Raw genomic sequence first — 19775 nt, 5'->3', positions numbered from 1 at the left:
AAATAATTATTGAGTTTTACTTACGCCAGGTGACCTGTAAATGAGAAAAAACTGTTTCCATTACAGTTTTGCGAAATATAATTTTTTCGAATTGCCAGAAAAACCACCTCATGCGAGAGTAAAAACTTTTTTTGCAATATATGGGAATTTTTGCGGAATTGACACGCGGCTTATGAGAAAAGGGAAGTCCACACCTATAACACCTGTAACTAAAATGAATTAATTAATGGAGTGTGTAGCTTTTCATTTCTTAACACTCATCCTTCCCTCGCACTTTGTAACAAATCCTCCCCCCCCAGGTCAAAATGATTCATTCAAAAATGGCCCTAAAAATTATACTTCTTTTTTTGTCCAGAAAGCTTATTTCATTTTAAAAATATTTTTTCTATTTTAATGCAATTGGGGGATTTTTTTTTATTTGATTTACCTTTAAAATACTAGATTTTATCAATAAATGAAAAATAATAATTTAAGCATATTCTTCACATTCTTTCAACTTGCAGTGTGTAATATTTATGAGGATCTGTTGACAGAAATGCAATATAATATGCATAGATATGTTTTCAGTGGTGTATAAAGACCTTACATACCGTTATGTCTTTCATTTTTAGAATGAGCCGTTTCTATCTCCATACACCGCGGGTCCCCTTACGGTGAAATCGCCATTTTGCGCCGCCATGTTTCTACAGTAGCCCTAAACTAAAAAACTTCTCTACAGAGCGCTAGTCACTCTCTGCTCTCTCAGATGACATCGCTGTCCTTTGTCGGCCACCGTAGCTTCTCTATGTGCTTCGAAAGGGAGGGGTGAGCAGTGGGCGGTTGCAATTCACAACCTCACTGCTAGATACCGCTAAAATTTACACAGTGCCTTTCAATTAAAAATAACCCAAGCTCAAAATAACCTACATTGGTTGTCTTTGCTGACCTCTTGAGGAAAAAAATTATATAACATGATATTTCATGACTCTTGCCACTAGATGGCCTTATAGCTCTATATGGAGAAAATGAGCTGTTCTGCTGGGTCCTAAAGTCAGTTCTCTTCAGAACGCATTAAAAAAAAATCTTTTAAAAATATTTTTTGGTAAATTTTAGGATTTTTAGGTTTTTCTAGGTGTACTGAAGCATTCCTCACATTTCATTGATTGCTAAGGGGGTCAAATTGGCATGCGAGGGAAGGATTTGTTACTTTTTAAAATTTCAAGCACAAAACTCATCGAATCCAGTACATTTTTTGTACGTATTCGTGGTTCAAGTGCAAAGTCCTAGGGTCTAGGACAGGGTTCCTCAAATCTTGCCCTGGAGGGCCTTTAGCTCCAACCCTGATCAAACTCACCTACCTGTGATTTTCTAGTGAACCTGAAGACATTGATTAGCATGTTCAGGTGTGTTTAATTAGGGTTAGAGCTAAACTCTGCAGGAAAGTGGATCTCGTGGGCCAGATTTGAGGATCCCTGGTCTAGGACCACTCCGATGAACAATTTTTTCATGTCAAAATGACCCGAGGGAAGGATGAGGGTTAAACAACCATGTGAAGACGCATCATAGCCATATTTCCAGGAGGAGACTTTGCAGAGTGCTTGACATTTGCAAAAATGAAAAAAATTATGATGCACCTCTTGATGGAAATAACATCACAACATTTATTTCCATCAAGAGGTGCATCCATTTTTGTTCAAGGTCTTGCATTGGCATTGCAAGAACCCAACGCTCTGTAAAGTCTCCTCCAAAGAGACTTTCAATGAATTTAAGGTCATTTGAATTTGGCCATGATGTGTCTTCCTACATGGATGTTTAAGAAAAGGAAAGCTACACACTCCATCAATTAGGGTTAGAACTGTTACCAAACATATAACATGCTAGAAACACAATAATCACTGCAATAATGATCCAATCATTGAGCGGTTTTTTTATTTACACTTTGGTAATAGAGATGCTTGTCTGAGATAACTAGGAAGGCTTTGAGTATTGAATGAATCACTGAATGGTAATTAAATGGATTATCACGCCGTGCACGGGTACAGTGTGTTCTTTGGCAGCAGTACAGGATGTGTCTGGTCGAGCCATGTGTTTTCAATGGAGCCCTGCTGTCCTTAAATTTCATCTGTCTGACTAACTTCCTGGGTACAGCACACCTTCAGCAACATTTTGTTTATCTGAAAAGGCATATTCAGGGCTGTCTAGTCTAGAAGTGTTTTAAAAGCAGCTCTGCCTGCAAAACAATATCGTGTGAACACTGCTACCAATGCATCTTTGGTGACACATCCGAATCTATTTAGAGCTTATTGGTTCCTTTTTGGTATCTTATAGTTCCTCAAACTTTATTCTAGAAGACAGAGGACATTGAACAGACAGGCAGGATTACGGGCAGCTACACAAAGTGCAGAGACATCAACATTTCCCTCCATCTTGAGGCCAACTTCTGCTAAATCTATTTCGGACCGGAGGAGGAAATTAAGCTATAATGTCTGATGGGGATCTGAATTGTTGCCAAGTTCTGTGAAAGACATTTGCAGCTTTGAAACAGAAGACAAAGTGCAGCATAAGGGCACTTTGAGCGATGCACTGTGGCAATTTAGATAAAACAATAAACAACAGAACAAAAAATAAAACTACGATTTGAAGTAGGGTTGGGCGATATATAGAGTACTCACAATATATCATATAAACGTCAGTAAAAGAAACTGTATTTGAATTGCACTGGTAAGGACAGTAAGGACCCTGTAAGGCTCACTAAACATTGGGACACTGATGGTGACATGAAAACAGGTTATTTGTCAACGTCACTACTGGTATTTATGAACAACAGCAGAACTGATATTTTTTTATGTTATCTAAACTGAATTATGATAAATACTTTGTTACATATACCTGCAATATTTCAGCCATAAATTACTTATAAATGCATTATGTTCTTTACCTGTCTAGCGATGTATGTTTATGTTGAAATGTAATAAAACTGGTTGTGCTTTTTGGATAGGGGTGCTAAAAAAGGTGATCTTTCGTACCTGCTACCAGGGTTTGACATTAACTTTTTTGCTCACCAGCCACTGTGGCTAGTGGTTTTCCAAAGTTACTAGCCACTCAGCATTTTCACTGGCCACAATTTTGCCGTTTGGAAATTACATTTTATATGATTAAAGTTGACTTTGGTATGCTTAAATTACTTGTTTTTGAGTAATTTTACTTGATTTATAAGATTTAAAACCCTTTTAAACTTTCAAATGCAGTAACCACCCAAATCAAGACTACATTGTTTATCAGCTGGTATGTGCAGTTTGGCAAGGGGTGGGCAATATGAGCATAGGCTAATATGAGAAATTTAATATGATACGAGTTATTTTTGTTGATTAAAGGATTTATGTGTGTGGTATGAAAAGTTTGGCATATGTTTGGCAGAAATGTTTGGCAGAAAAGATGGTTCCTGTTACTGGGGAGAGGGACTTTTTTTTTAAATCAGTTTTATTTTTTCCCAAATTCCATTTTTCCATTTTAATTTTTCTTGAGGACACCAGTCCTCAAGCCTTAACACTGGCTTCCAGTTATATTTAGAATAGATTTTAAAGTATTATTACTGGTATTTAAATCACTTAATGGCCTAGGACCTCAATACATTGCAGATATGCTGATGGAACACAAACCCAACAGATCACTCAGATCATCAGGATCAAGTCAGTTAGAAATACCAAGGGTTCACTCAAAGCAAGGAGAGTCTGCTTTTAGCTATTATGCCAGCCGTAGCTGGAACCAGCTTCCTGAACAGATCAGATGTGCTCCAACAGTAGCCACTTTCAAATCCAGACTCAAAACAGTTTAGCTGTGCATTTACTGAATGAGCACTGTGCTTTGTCCGAACTGCTTGCACTTTATTTTATGTTTCAATTTAAACCCTGTTTCATCTTTGCATCTTTTTTACTCTTTTCATTCTTTTATACCTGTATCGTTTCTATTTTTATTTTATTCTTATTATAACTATTTTATATATATTTTTTATTTTATTCACCTTACGAATATTTTAATTCCATTTCTGTGTAAAGCACTTTGAATTGCCACTGTGTATGAAATGTGCTATACAAATAAACTTGCCTTGCCTGTATTCTGTTTTTCTTCCATTTAAATGTTTTTGGACTCCATTTTAATGTTATATTGGTTCAGACAGAGTTATTAGGTTATAATGGTAATTGAAATCATGAAACTGTTTACAACAATTTATTAAAAGTGTAAGAGCCATTATGCTCTATTTAAATGTCTGTTGTAGTTCCACTGTTAGACACCGGGGGGAGTGTGGGTTTAATTGGTATAGGTAGCCAGAGAGGAAGTGAGGTCAGGTGTAATGAGGGAAGCAAACAATTTTTGACCGTGTCAGGAGTGGGTATGAGGAATACTGTGTTTGAGCATCGGAACTGTGACAAATAAAGGTGATAAATGCAGTACTGGACTGGAAGTGCTTCTTTGTGGATTATCACGCATCGTTTTGGATCCCATGCGTCAGATAACCCAACAACACCTCTAGCCTAAGTGACAAGATGGTCCTTTGTCACTTCAAAAAGATTTACAAACGTTACATGTTTAGGGCCCTTATGACATTTATTAAGTTCCCACATTATGAAATCATATAGAAATAGACAAACTTTGTGTTTGATAGACAACAAAGTGCTGCACAAAAAATTAAGTTTTAATAATATTTTATTTGCATTATTATAAGTGTTAGTATTGTTAATACATTGAGATGTTAATATTCACAGACACTAGTGTATATATATTTATTTATATCGCAATTTGATTTAAGTACACTGACCTGCTTTTTATTTTTTTATAAAATTTGACAAATTCTGTGAAATTCCGTATTATACAGTAAATTCCGTTTTTATGACTGGATTCCGTGATTCCATTTTCTGCATAGCGGAAATCATACGGCCCTAGACTAGTTATAGAACTATAGCGAATATATTGTAAAAAGAGATATACTCTTTTGTTTATATCACCCAGACCTGGTTATATGGAATGAGAAACTCTTCAAAATAAATCAAGAATAAATAGAAATCGAAGATCAATAATCGGCAACCCCACTGAAAATGTGCTTGGTGCAACACACTCTCCTCAGCAGGCGATAAGTGTTAAACAGAGCACACGTCAGGCTGCACTTACCATTTTTTTGTTATTCTACTTCATGTGAAGAACCAGGAGGAAAGAGTGCAAGTATAAAAAGAAGGTCAAACAGGACAGAATGAAGGCTCTCTTTAAAACAACTAAGCTGAAAAGGTTTTGAACATTACTTTTGAGAATCCTTCAATATAAAGTATTCTCTAACAAACTGCAAATCGATCATCTGACCAGGGAGAAAGTAGAGTATGAGTGTGAGAGTGTGGACCTCACCTTAATCTCAATGTTGCCCACTTTAGTTGAGGATCGGATGATGGGCCTGCCCACCAATGCTGGGAAGATGTGCTCTGGGAAGTTGGATCCGGCATAGCCACACTTGACAAACTAAAGGATTGAGAGGTAGAGAGAGAAAAGTAATGAAGAATACTGTGTTCATCCTCTACTTATTTAAACAGGAGAGAACAAGACAGCAAAGCAAAACCGAATTTTTGATGCCTTTAACACATCTTGATGGTTGGCCATTGATATGGTCCGCTGGTGCAGATGTTATATATTAACAGCAAACTAAAAAAATGGTACCACTTTAGTTTACGTTGCAATTCTCACTATTAACTAGTTGCTTATTAGCATGCATATTAGGATATTAGTGGCTGTTTATTAGTACTTATAAAGCACATATTAATGCCTTATTCTGCATGACCATATTCTACATCCCTCCTTTCAACCACCCAATACCTAAACTTAACAACTACCTTACTAACTATTAATAAGCAGTAAATAGGATTTTATTTAGGCAAAAGTCATAGTTAATAGTCAGTTAATAGTGAGAATTGGATCTTAATCTAAAGTGTTCCGAAAAAATTATTCCCATGGTCACTACAATATTTGACCAACAAAATTACGAGATGAAAGTATCAATTTCATAAAGATTCATAGAATTTCTCCTAAATATCCAATGACAAAAGGCCTGGTTTTAATAACGTTTAGAATGCTATAACACACGTTTTATAAAATACTACAATAGAGTGCCACAAGGATGACATATTTGTAATGGACGGTATCTACGTATATATACACAGATCAGGCATAACATTATGACCTATTGACCCATTATGACTGATTATCTCTTCATCACGACACCTGTTAGTGGGTTGGATATATTAGGCAGTAAGTGAACATTTTGTCCTCAAAGTTGATGTGTTAGAAGCAGGAAAGATGGGCAAGCGTAAGGATTTGAGTGAGTTTAACAAGGGCCAAATTGTGATGGCTAGACGACTGGGTCAGAGCATCTCCAAAACTGAAGCTCTTGTGGGGTGTTCACGGTCTGCAGTGGTCAGTATCTATCAAAAGTGCTCCAAGAAACTAACAGTGGTGAACAGATGACACGGTCATGGGCGGCCAAGGCTCATTGATGCACGTGGGGAGCGAAGGCTGGCCCGTGTGGTCCAATCAAACAGAGATCCCAGATCTCAATCCAATCGAGCATCTGTATGGTGTGCTGAACAAACAAGTCCAATCCATGGAGGCTCCACCTCACAACTTACAGGACTTAAAGGATCTGCTGCTAACATTTTGGTGCCAGATACCACAGCACACCTTCAGGGGTCTAGTGGAGTCCATGCCCCGACGGGTCAGGCCTGTTTTGGCAGCAAAAGGGGGACCAACACAATATTGGGTCATAATGTTATGCCTGATCGGTGTATATGCTCTAAAGTCCAGTTTAGCCTCTTGTTAGCAACCGCCTTTCTTAAGACACATTATGTGTTGGGATGTGTATATTGTCATGTATATATGTATTTTATGAATAAATGATAAACATATCTTGAGCTTGTGTTCACCACAGTCCTTATTTCAGGCATTTACCCAAAAACCCATTCAAAAACGATTGACTCTAGGACGATGGAAATGGAAAATCAAAAATGCCTCCTTGTTTCCAGGTTTTAGGACTAACTCCTGCTGCACTGTAATACAGTATTTGATGATCTGTAAATTTGTATAAATGTGTTCTTAATTGTTTTACATATTTATAGTTTCTTGACTTCATCATTCATCATTCAGGCCACCAACAAATGAGCTGCAACAACAAATCAAGGTGAGTGTCATGAAGTACTTGATCTGTCTCCTATTAGACAACTGCCCTAGTGAGAATGTCCCATATTGTTTTAAGATATTTATCTGTACTTATCTATCCATAACTCCAGACAGTAGGACCGTAACCCCCCAATATATAAAAATAGTCTTAAAGTAGTCAGAATTGCAGTACTTCAAAAAAATCTGTCATGGTGAGTATTCACGCAAACATTATCTGTTATGTCTTAAGTGAACACTTGGTTAACTGTTGAGGAAAAACATCCGATGTGTGACATTAGTTTAGATCCGTGCAGTACAGAAGGTCTTAATATATAGGCTGTCTGTTTAATTACTGTTAATCCAACAATTGTGGTACACTCAAAAAATTATTCTAGCTATTTGCAGTGGTGGAAAGAGTACTGAAAAAGCATACTCAAGTAAAAGTACTGTTACTTGTCAAAAAATGTAGTGCAACAAGTAGAGTAAAAGTACCGGTCCTAAATACTACTCAAAGTAGGAGTAAAAAAGTAGCCCTTTTAAAAGTACTCAAGAGTAGTGAGTAGTCTGCTATGAATGTTATTCCACCTTATACCCTGCAAATTAAAAATGTAGCTTACTCTTTTATGGATGATTCTCAGTAAGAACAAAAAAAAAAACATGAGATCACCAACAGTATTTGAATATTTCTCCAAGTTTTACTTTTGACTGCTAGCACTAAAAATACAGCCATGCTATATTTGAGAAAGCAACCAATAATCTGGTAACATTTAATTTTACATTAAAAAAAAGCAGAGTTATTTATTTTCAAGACGCATGTGCTGCTTTAATTTCAACGGATGTTTTCTCTGTAAAAAGAATACACTTCAGAAATCAGAATCGAGTAACTCACAATTTTCACCACTGATTATTTTTGCTTGCAATTAAAAAAATAAACCTGATTTAAATATAAATCGGATGTTTTATGAAAGTTATTTGCTATATACATGGACAAAAATGTTAGATCTCATTTGAGAACGCCTTACATTAAAATATGCACTTGAACAAGCCGACAGAAAGCAGGTTAATGTGTTGAGCGAAACCGATGTAAGTGACACAAATCGAGCAGTAACGATTGGTTAATGCCTAATCTAATGCACTGAAGCCTGGCAGACAATCAAGCTAAATGAAGTGTTTCCAGCAGATGGCACCGCGAGCTCGTGCGGCGCTAACAGAATACGTACCATTTGTGCGTGTATTAGAAAATGTAATATTCTGCAGTCAATTTTAAGTAAGTGTTTAAGGCAATTTCACGATTTCAGTCATCATACAGTAACCAGCAACAACCCCCTTTCATAAAGCGTGCGTGCCTCTCACTCTAGGCTGGTCGCTATCATTGATTTGACTGGAGTCACACGCGTGAAGCATAGAGTCACAGGACTGATTATTCGCCTAAGCCAGGGGTGTCCAAAGTCCGGCCTGTGGGCCAAATGCGGCCCGGGGATGAATTTCAAACGGTGCCGCAACTTGTCTATTAAAATACAGTGTTTACCCTAGAAATTTTTCCAGCAGCGGTGCTGTTACGTGCCGGAGGTTGTTACCAAGCCGCGCGTCGGGGGGTCCGGTGGCATGCACCTCCGGAAGAATTTTTTTTAAAAATAACCCCTTAAACCATGACTTCTGGCAAGTTTTGTGGATAGAAATAGACATTTTGAACATTAAAATCCAAATTAAACTTTTCATTAGTTTAAAAGGTGACTAGCTTATAGCCTATTTTACTTCAATAACCTGCAGGGACGTGCAGAACGGTCCTAAGGGGCAAGGGCTCAAATGTAAGAAAGGGGCAATATGTAAAAATACAAATAAAAAAAGTGTTTGGATACTATTTTATGTTTTTGAAAAAATCTCATGCTTATCAAGCCTGCATTTATTTAATCAAAAATACCGGGGGAAAAAACCAGTAGCCTAATATTGTGAAATATTATTACATGTTTTTTTTAACCTTTTTATTAATCAAATAAATGATTAATAAAAAGGTTAAAAAAAACAATCACATATCATACAAGAGCTGCAAGTAATTTTCTCTTTGTCTTTTGTTGTTTGATTCACATTAATGGCTCAATCGTCACCAGGTGTATTAGATGCTGCCCCTTTAAGACCGAATGCAGTCACGCCCATTTAAGCTAAACTGTGTTTAAGTGAATACTCTCCAAGCCTGTCATTTTGATATATAGGCTATTTTTTCGTGTGTTTGATGGTTTAGTCGCACACACAAAGCATATGTGCAAGTCGGTTTCGCAGCGTGCGCGCACACACACACACACAAACACACACCCGCCTTGAACTTGGAAACAGCGTCTATTGCGTGGATTATTGTGCTTTTCATTGCAATTTAGCCTAAGTGGAGAGTTCATTTGACAACAATCACAGATTGTGCTGAATCTGACGTTTGGGGAGAAATGACAGCGCGCTATGAAGGGAAGGACCTTGTGCTAGACGATGCGCGAGCATAGTTTATAATAGGTTTACCTCATATCTTATTTTTATAATCCTTGGAAGCGAAAATAAAATAAGATTAATATCACAGCCCTAAAGTGTAAGCAGACTACATTATTGTTTAGTTCTCTGGCCATCGTCAATCTCTCTCTCTCTCTCTCTCTTTTACAGTGTGTAAGTGAATGTCGTGATATTACTGATCATGTGAAGATTTTGCAGTGGCGCTGAAAATATTGTAGGGGAAACACTGAAATATATTATATGTGGCCCGCCACGCATCATTTACAAATCCTGCAGTTTCACGATGTCAACGCAAGGTGGAAAATACTAGAAGGCCAAGGAAGCAGCGCCAAAAAGCGGAACTCGCAAGCTCTCTGAACCATAGACAGTAAAAGAAAGCTCTGACTCTGATCAAATGTGTTTACCTGCTGAGTGTCGATCACGCGCCCACTAAACAGCCTGTGAAAAGCGTTCGAGTTCGCCACAGAGGTCTTAGCTACAAGCTGCAAATATCTCGGTGATTTCATTTCGTTTAAAGCCAGTTAAACAGCGCTGACTTAACAACAACACTAACGTGCAAATCAGGAGAAACGGTTAGAATACTTTTCAAACAACAATTCACCAACATTTATCATGGATTTACTGTGGTAACACTAACTGTAACCATGGTAATTTGTCAGAAATGTAGGTTAATATCTAATTGTATTTAATTTGTAATGCATGACATGTATTAAATGAGTAAAAAAGGCCAAATTACAGACTATTTTTGTCATAAACTAACTTAAAGTTTTGTGCATTTGTATTTATATGTTTATAGACTAAATACCATAAAGCCATTCTAGATATAGAAATCATATTTTTTTACTTTTTACCATGCAGTGAGGTGCCATGTGTGCACTGCAAAAAATACTCTTATTTTGTATTTTTGTCTGGTTTCTAGTCTAAATATATATATATAAAAAAAATCTTAAATCAAGATGCATTTACTAGATAAGTTAAATGTCATAAGATATTTTTTTCTGGAAAATAAAATGAAACTGAAGTGAGTTTTTGCTTAAAACAGGCATATTTATCTGCCAATGGGGTAAGAAAAATAATATTATTTCTGTTTGCATTCTTGTTTCTGTCCCAAACCGAAACAAGATTATTTTTCTTACCCCATTGGCAGATAATTTTGCTTGTTTTAAGGAAAAACTCAATTCATTTTGATTTCCATATATATATATATATATGGCTATATATGCTATAGGCTATATATAATAGAAAGGGAATTGGCCCCCGGGTGTGTCCACAACATCGAATCTGGCCCCCTTTAAAAAAAGTTTGGACACCCCTGGCCTAAGCCAATCAGGATGACAGGAAAAAAATAACAATTTAATGTAGCGACGGCAGGTTTAGGGAAAATAGGGCAGTAAAAGTACCGATACAGCACTTAAAATGTACTCAAGTAAAAGTAAATGTACACTGTTTTTAAACTACTTAATAAAGTACAAATCCTGAGAAAAACTACTCACACAGTAACGAGAGTATTTGTAATTCATTACTTTACACCACTGGCTATTTTCTCAGTTTATTAAAATAAAATAAGCTGGAACAACACAAATATTTAGTTTTTAACTTAATTGCTATTTGCACCAAGTTTTATTATGTTAAATGAAATTAAATTTGTAACATTTTAAATTAACCTAAACCATTTGTGTTGGGACTATACGAATCATTTCTGTTGTGCTGACTGATATGTGCAGTGTACGTCTAGTTCCCAGCATGCTTTGCATAGGGATAGATAAGGAGAGTAAATGTTGAAATTGAGTGCTGTTCAATGTGTTTTTTTAGTAAAGGGAAAGACCTGTTAAAGTTTGGTGTTCAGTTATATTTAATATTTAAAAGAGTTTATGTTATGTTGATTTTTACCATTGTCGTGAAGTGTAGACCTTGTGGTTAGGTTGTGGGTGGCTATGTGAAATAAGTCAGTTCTCTAAGTGTTATACTTTAACGATACTCGCATGCTACAAAAATTTCACACTTCACTTAGCGTGTGAACAAGTGTTGTATTGGTTATCAGTTGTTATAGAAATAGAGTTTGATTCAGTTCCCGCAGTCTACATATGTTCATCAGATCTACCACTCTCAAACAATCTTGGAACGTGTGTGTGTGTGTGTGTGTGTGTGTGTGTGTGTGTGTGTGTGTGTGTGTGTGTGTGTGTGTGTGTGTGTGTGTGTGTGTGTGTGTGTGTGTGTGTGTGTACGGCAGCTACTCACAACCGAAGCACTAAACTTTATCTAGTTGGAATGACACCATTTTTTTAGTAGTCTTGACTAAATTAATTTAAGATAATCAAGATTACAACAAATAATTTCAAACTCGTATTAGATTTTGTTGGAAAAATGTAATTAAATTTCCTGGAAAAGTTTTCCTTAAAGGGGCTATATGCGTTTTTCTGAAATTTAAACTCGCGACTGACACCTGTGGCCAAAAAACAGAACTGCTCTTACTTTCTGCTCGCTGTCGCAGCGGTGGTGACGTCACATCCGCAGACAGCGCGGGAAAAATCTGACCCGACAGAAAATAGGAAAAATAGGATACAGGCTTATAGGTGCACCCACTGTGAGCGGACAAGGTGTCAGTATGCTCATCAGGAGATGTTGGAGTCATAAATGGTAAAATAAAAAGGCTATTGTTACGTTAATTTTGGGGAAAAAGTTGCATATAGCCCCTTTAAAGCTACACTGTGTGATATTTTCCCCCATCTAGTGGTGAAAAGGTATATGACCATCCAGTGAATATTAGATTCTCTTCCTCTCAATTCCGATTTCGTTTTAACTCCTTTAGTCCAAGATTAACATGGCTTCCAGTTCGACCTCGTCCACATTCGACACGGTGCCATCGAGTGTTAAAACGCGAAAGGCGCAGCTTGAATTTACGGGTATGTCCCTCTTTGGCTAATGTACTTTCAAGATGGAGGGGCAACATGGCGACCGGCATTCGAACCCCTCACCCGTATGTATTTTCAATGGCATATTATAAACTTATGAGAATACTTTATTATAGGGATGCACCGGTTGACCGGCCAAAAACCGGAACCGGCCGGTTTTTGCTTCTAGCGCGCGATCGGCAACCGGCCGGTTTCTTTGTATTTTTCTGCCGATTTATCCGGAAGTGCGCCCGCGTGCACATACGCCTATATTGCAATCATTCGCGAACATGTCACTTGTGTGTTACAAACAGAACCTGGAGACCGGGGGAGAGACGAGATACGCTGAAGGGAATGAAGAGCCGCTTTCCTGCGCGAGCTTACCTCTCCGCCCTGCACAAGTGTAGATAGTGAGCGTTTGTTCTGCTCAGATTCTCACGTGTTGGATCGGGATGAGAACGAAACAGACTAACTTGTGAAAAAGCCGAAATACTTCTTTTTGTAGCCTAAAGAAGAACATGCATGCATTTTAGAAATGAAATAGCCTACTATCAGTTCTGTAGCTTATAGGATCATCATTTATATTTGGTAACACTTTAGAATAATGGTCATTAGTTAACATTAGTTAACTACATTAGTTAACATTAACTAATTATGAACTGCACTTATAAAGCATTTATTAATCTTTGTTAATGTTAATTTCAACATTTACTAATGAGAGAGAACTGCATTATTCAAATCTTGTTAACATTAGTTCATGCACTGTGAACTAACATGAACAAACCATGAACAGCTGTATTTATATTAACTAACGTTAACAAAGATGAACAAATACAGTAACAAATGTACTGCTCATAGTTAGTTCATGTTAGTTAATACATTAACTAATGTTAACTAATGACCATTATTCTAAAGTGTTACCTTTTATTTTACCTTAAAATTACATTGACTTAATTTGATTTAAAAGGCACCTGCTGTAGCATCTTAGTTTTTTTCGTTGCACTAAACATTATTTGATTTAACATTTTGGAACAATTATATACTTTGGTTTTATTGAATTTCACTGGTAAAGACTTTTTTTCTTTACACTGAATTTAAAAACAAATGCTGATTTAAGTAACATCTTTGTTTGGATTGCAGAATATGCAGTTGTTGCCTTTAATTTCACCTTTCTGCCTTTTAATTTCCAATTCAATTTTCTGTTAATTTCAGATTGCGGACTTGTTTTCATTAGCCAAAAGCCAATTTAGCCTGTTAAATACCAAATAAACATCTTGTTCATGTATACTTTCATTACTTCATTACAAAAATCGGAAATCGGTATCGGAATCGGCCAGTTTTCTTGAAAAAAATCGGTATCGGAATCAGCCATGTAAAATCATGATCGGTGCATCACTACTTTATTACTTGAAAGAAGTAAATATACATTAATGAGCAGATATGTTTTTGAAAGAACCAAGTGTTTTTAGGTAAGAATAAACTAAAAAAGTTACAGTGTAGCTTTAATTTAATTAAGTTTGTTCAACAGGTTTTTTTTGTTTGTTGAGTGTATCAAGGAATTATATGAAGTCGGATATATATTTTTCCTTTAGATATTTGGTTGGTTTTGCCTTGGTGTGTGCCGAATTTGGTGTTATGACCAGGGATGTTAAGGTATGGTTGCTAGGTTTAAAAACTTTAACTAGATTTTCTCAAATTCGACTCTAAAGTGCAGCTTAGTCATTTGTCCGATTCAAACAAATCAAACATCGTTTTGAAGTTTTTTTTAAAAAATAGAGAATTCAAATAAGAATAACTCATTAATTTAGCCAGCACGGGTCGCAAATTCAAGTTTGGTTTCATCCTTCCCTGATGGTATGTGAATCATCGCCAACAAACAAGCTGCATAAAACTCATTTCATTTGTCTCTCATATTAACACCATTCCAAAAATGGTCTGAAGGCTTTCAGGCTCATTTATTGGTCAACCAAACAACTGCTGCTTTCTCTGAGCATGCTGTGGTTTTAACAGGTGACATCACTTCCTTCTGACTCATCACGGCTCTTCGTTTCATTGGCCGCCCTGACCCAACCACTTTTAGTATTTGCTGAAAATACACTTCTAAAATATTCCTTGATCACATTATTTCCAGATCAGATTCTGACCACTCACTCACTGGCCAACTATGAGGTCAGGATACACGACCACGCCCCCAAATTCCAGGGCAAATTATTTGAGGCATCAATTCTATTGTGTTTACGATCTACCAAGATCTTCCACAACGTTAGTGAAACTCGTTTACACCGAAAGGCGCAAGAGGAAGTAGCATCTCAAGTGTTGCAATATGCAAAGCGTTATCAAAGCAAGTGGATGACCATAACAGGCAGTGGATGGGAACATAGATTGTAGCCATTGTAACGAAAATTAATCTCAGTTAATGTTATGATAGCAATAATTGGAGCAAGCTAGCAGGCTGAGATAACTGCAGGATTGAGCCCTCGGGGTTTGGTCATGCAACCGACCCAGATACGAAATGATCACTGTGTTTATATTGTGTAGTGATATATCAGGATCATATACGCAAATCACCCCACATTTCACAGCAACTGTGCTACTAGCATTTAATGCACAGTGTGTAATAAGAACATAAATCACTTCACAGTCGGATAAGAGAAGAATATGAGGGCAGCTGTCAGACATTCCTTATAGCTGCGCTAAGCTTTCGCGACTTCCTGTTAGAGGTCTGTCTGCCTCACTCTCATTTAACTTTAGTCAACAGCTAAACGAGCCAACAAATAAATGCCAGGTGTTAGAGTTGCGAACGTACCCCTGTTCCGTTATCACAAACCACCACTTTTCGTCCTTGGCTGTCCATCTTTTAAAGCCCCGGAGCCGTCAGAGGCAGCCGAAGTTTCTGAACAAAGTGCTTCTCGCACTCAGCGGCAGCTGGAGCTGGTTTCACTTCCTGTTCCATCCAGAGACTCGCGCGAGCAGATCGGCCTGTTTTTTTTTTAATGCCCCGCCTCCTGCGTCCCAATTGGCTAGTAAGACTTTCCAACCGGCCTACGATTGGACAGTTGAGGTGTCATTCATATAGCAGTAAACCCAGTAAACTGTCATTCTTATAGTAATTATAAGATATTTACATTTTATTGCAGTAAACTCTATATACGGTATGTAACATAATTTGTCACTTTTCCTCTGTAATGTCTTGGCATTAATCAAGAATGCCTTTAGGTTACAATTATTGATAACTTCTACTCTAGAGATACAGTACACACACACACTTTATAAATCTATATCTAAACATATAGACATCAATAGACATTTATGGCAAAATTAAGCGCAAACAGTATTTATTAAAAGATTTCAAATAAACAATAAGGCCAATTTAACCCAAATGTTATATGGCCAAGGAAGGTACTCAACTCTCAAAATAAATTGAATCGTTGAAACGTTTGTTATAAATAATTGTTATTTTCATAAAATATATTATTCATTAATGTGGATTTTACCCCAGCTGTAAGTTTAAAGTGTATTGTACATGAAATTATTAATACATCAAATAAAGCTAAACGTTATTAAGACAATTAAACCACAGAATTGGAAAAATCTAGCCTTTTGTGTTTTAAATTGTGTCTAAATAAATCATAACAAATATTGCTAATAAATTAAGTATAAATTGTTCCTATGAAAAGTGTATAAAATGTAAATAAGATTACTTTTTTTTCTCGATATAAAAAGTATTTGCACGGTGCTTTTTGTGTGTTGAGGTCGGAACACTTCCTCGTGTTCCTCGTTTCCAGTCGGAAATGCGACACTCTTTCATTAGCAGAACATCAACATGGCAGCTGTTCTGTCGCCGAGACCGTGCGATAGCAATCCTGCGACTCCTGGGACGCAGTCTGTGAAGGTTTGTGGGTGTTTACGGCTACATCTTGTTGCACAGACGGCAGTTATAACATTGCAGAATATAAGGCACACATCTATGCTGTTACTGCGTCCATTAAAACTTGAACGCGAGCCACTGTCGCCTTTGTTTATTTACTATTAGCCTGTATTAGCCGAGAGAGCTAAAGACATAGATGATGCTCAGAGTAATACTTCTAATCTAAAAGAAATTAAAACACATGAAAGGACTCCATATGTTTCATTTAGATGGTTTTGGACAGTCAATAATAATTTATTACGGTCATATAGTATGATTTTAGGTAGCGCAGCTAAACATATTATTTATTAATCACAATGGCGAATTCAGAAATGTCCTTGACAGAATCTTATTTATGTCTCTTCAAACAGGATGACATTGAGGAGAATTCCAGTGATGGTAGTCAAGCCCCCAAGAGACGCAGGATGGGCTCAGGGGACAGTTCCCGGAGCTGTGACACGTCCAACCATGAGCTGGGGTGAGCCGCACATCTGACACACCATCACAGGTGTTTCTGTTAAACCTGGCCAGCGGCGATGGCACATTTTTGCTGTTGTTGTTGTTTGGTTGGAGATGCAATGAGTTTCAAGCAGACAAACAATGATTATGTCGGAGGTCAAGTTTGAATAAGGAATAGCAAATGTAAACAAAATTATAGAGACTAGTGTTAATTTTGTCACCTATTTATAATTTAGTCTTAGTCTTGTGCCAAATGTCCTTGTTAGTTTTAGTCATATTTAGTCATTCACATATCTTTTTTTGTTAGTCAAGTTTTAGTCGACTAAAAGTCTCGTCATTTTTAGTCTAGTTTTAGTTTAAAAAAAACGCAATATATTGTGTGGCAAAATAAGTTACATAAAATGTATATAACTTGCATAATGCATGTGCCACAACACCATAGCTAACTGGTTGATTTACACCGTAGATGCCTAAAGTCAGCATTAGCTTATGAGACGATGGGCACAAATATCGATTTCGATCTTGATTCAGTATGAATTCATATGTAAAGTAAAATATCTAGCTACTGCCTGACCACCTTCCTTATTCAACGTACACAGAAAGTGTAAAGCCTCTCGCAGTTCAAAATGCTTACGCTACGTCTGACGTCATCATCACGCCAGCTACGCTTTTTCGTAAGATGAACACAGAAGGCGGTCCGGCAGAAGCGAAATATTTTACTTTATAAAGTTTTAAATATGGATATTTTTCTTACACAAACCCATCGATTCACTTCTAAAGCCTTTATTAAGCCCTGGAGCCGTGTGGAGCAGTTATATAATGGATGGCATGCACTTTTTTTTGGGCTGCCATTATAAAGCTTGGAAGAGCCAGAACAGTTTTCTATTCTGTCTGATTGTGTTCGTCTGAAAGAAGAATGTCATATACACCTAGGATGACTTGAGGGCGAGTAAATCATGGGATAATTTAAATTTTTGGGTGAACTATCCCTTTTAACCAGCATTTTTGGGAAAAAGAAAATCCTCTTTGGGTCAAATTGACCAGAACACAATGTGAGGGTTAAGATAATTTATCTAGAAATATTTCTTATGAACTATGAAACTTTATTGATTTATTTTTTTTATTAAAATGATATTCCTTCACCATGACAATTGAATTATTTAGCTGTTTTATCTTGTACCATCATATTTTATTTATAATATCGTATTTCTATGAAACTGCACCTGTTGGTTGCTTACTAGCTGGCCAAAACCAATTTTTACTCAATATTCTGGCCCGGTGTTACTTTGTGTATTGAGCCTTTCTGTTTTATTACAGACCGACATACTTCCCTGCGGAAAACCTGACAGAATACAAATGGCCTCCGGATGACACTGGGGAGTATTATATGTTACAAGAACAAGTGAGCGAGTACTTGGGAGTCACGTCATTCAAACGGAAATATCCAGGTATGATCCTCTATAACTGTCAGCAGGGAAAATTGAGTTGAAAAGTTTTCATGTTATTACGTATAACACTTTTTTACATTTTTAACTTAATACCAGATTTGGAAAGAAGAGACCTGTCTCACAAAGAAAAACTTTATCTGAGAGAGCAGAATGTCATTACGGAAACACAATGTACACTGGGTAAGATTTTAATAATTCAGGCTTTGTCATTTCAATTTATTTTTTTAACAGAAAAATGTAATATATTTTAAAATTGACAACGGGTAACTAGGGTTGCAAAGGGGCGGAACTTTCCGGAAACTTTCCACAGGAACTTAATCTGGGGAATTTTGGAAATATTCCAATTTGTAAACTTTACAGGAATTGATGGAATTAATTGAAAATTTAGGGAAATTTATATAAACTATCATATACAAACATAAATATAATAATTTTATTTGGTCATAAGCGGATATGTTTTTCTTTGCATATTGATATATTTTCCAATTGATTACTTCTAATTTAGTAAATGTAAAATAAAAATATTTTTATTGCAGCAATTGTTATTCATGGTATTTATTTCAGTGTCACATGACCCTTCAGAAATCATTCTAATATTTTGATTTATTATCAATGTTGGAAACAATTGTGCTGCTTAATATTTTTTTGGAAACTTTTTCAGGATTCGCTCATAAATAAAAAGTTAAAAAGAACAGCATTTATTCAAAATAGAAATCTTTTCTAACAATATAAGTATTTACCAAAACATTTGATCAATTTAACACATTCATGCTGAATAAAAGTATAAATTTTTTTCAACAACAAAAAAAAGAAAGTAAAAAAATTACTGACCCCAAACTTTTGAACGGTAGTGCAGGCCTATATTGTTACCAAAGATTTCTATTTGAAATAAATGCTGTTCTTTTTTAAACTTTTTATTCATCAAAGAATCCTGAAAAAAATATTAGTTATACAAAAATTAAGCAGCACAACTGTTTCCAACATTGATAATAAATCATATAAGAATGATTTCCGAAGGGCTGATTAAAATTAAGCTTTGCATTACAGAAATAAATTATATTTTAAAGTATATTATTTAATTTTCAATTGTAATAATATTTCACAATATCACTGTTTTCTTCTGTATTTTTGATCAATTGTGCATGTTATGGAGGAATGTGTAGAGTGCATTAAATCTGGTTGTATAACCAAGACTTTTCTTCAACTACATTTAAGTTTCCAGTTATAGGATAACCTGCCATTTTACTAATTCCCGTTAATTCTCATGGAAAGTTTCCAGCCTTGCAACCCTACAGGTAACTTTATTCTTGCCCTGAAAATATTTGATTGAATGTCAATACACAAACTCAAACTTGGATGGTTTAGTTTTCCAACACAGTGATTTAATTCATAATTTGCTCAACACCT

The 19775-nt window shown here is 36.2% G+C and overlaps 2 protein-coding genes across 4 annotated transcripts in view; one reads left to right on the top strand and one right to left on the bottom strand.

Annotated features, from left to right (window-relative positions):
• actr2b (actin related protein 2b) overlaps positions 1-15509 on the bottom strand; it is a 34468-nt gene extending 18959 nt beyond the window's left edge. Inside the window, exons 1-3 of one of the 2 annotated variants that reach the window (XM_079843162.1) lie at positions 15361-15509; positions 5374-5484; positions 5146-5160 (exon numbers count right to left, since the gene is read on the bottom strand). In XM_079843162.1, the coding sequence (XP_079699288.1) occupies positions 5146-5160; positions 5374-5484; positions 15361-15408 (174 nt within the window). In that variant the 5' untranslated portion in view covers positions 15409-15509. The remainder of the gene's footprint in view (positions 1-5145; positions 5161-5373; positions 5485-15360) is intronic. The other variant, XM_079843163.1, reaches the window with a different exon arrangement.
• An 828-nt stretch (positions 15510-16337) lies between these two features.
• Positions 16338-19775, top strand: part of phf10 (PHD finger protein 10) — a 29599-nt gene continuing 26161 nt past the window's right edge. The window contains exons 1-4 of one of the 2 annotated variants that reach the window (XM_079843581.1): positions 16338-16446; positions 16833-16939; positions 18238-18368; positions 18465-18548. In XM_079843581.1, the coding sequence (XP_079699707.1) occupies positions 16378-16446; positions 16833-16939; positions 18238-18368; positions 18465-18548 (391 nt within the window). In that variant the 5' untranslated portion in view covers positions 16338-16377. The remainder of the gene's footprint in view (positions 16447-16832; positions 16940-18237; positions 18369-18464; positions 18549-19775) is intronic. The other variant, XM_079843580.1, reaches the window with a different exon arrangement.

The sequence above is a fragment of the Gobio gobio genome (assembly GCF_949357685.1).
Source record: "Gobio gobio genome assembly, chromosome: 18".
NCBI classification, from domain to species: domain Eukaryota; kingdom Metazoa; phylum Chordata; class Actinopteri; order Cypriniformes; family Gobionidae; genus Gobio; species Gobio gobio.
The sequence above is the reverse complement of the archived record's forward strand: the minus strand, read 5'-3'. Positions and strand labels throughout refer to the sequence as shown.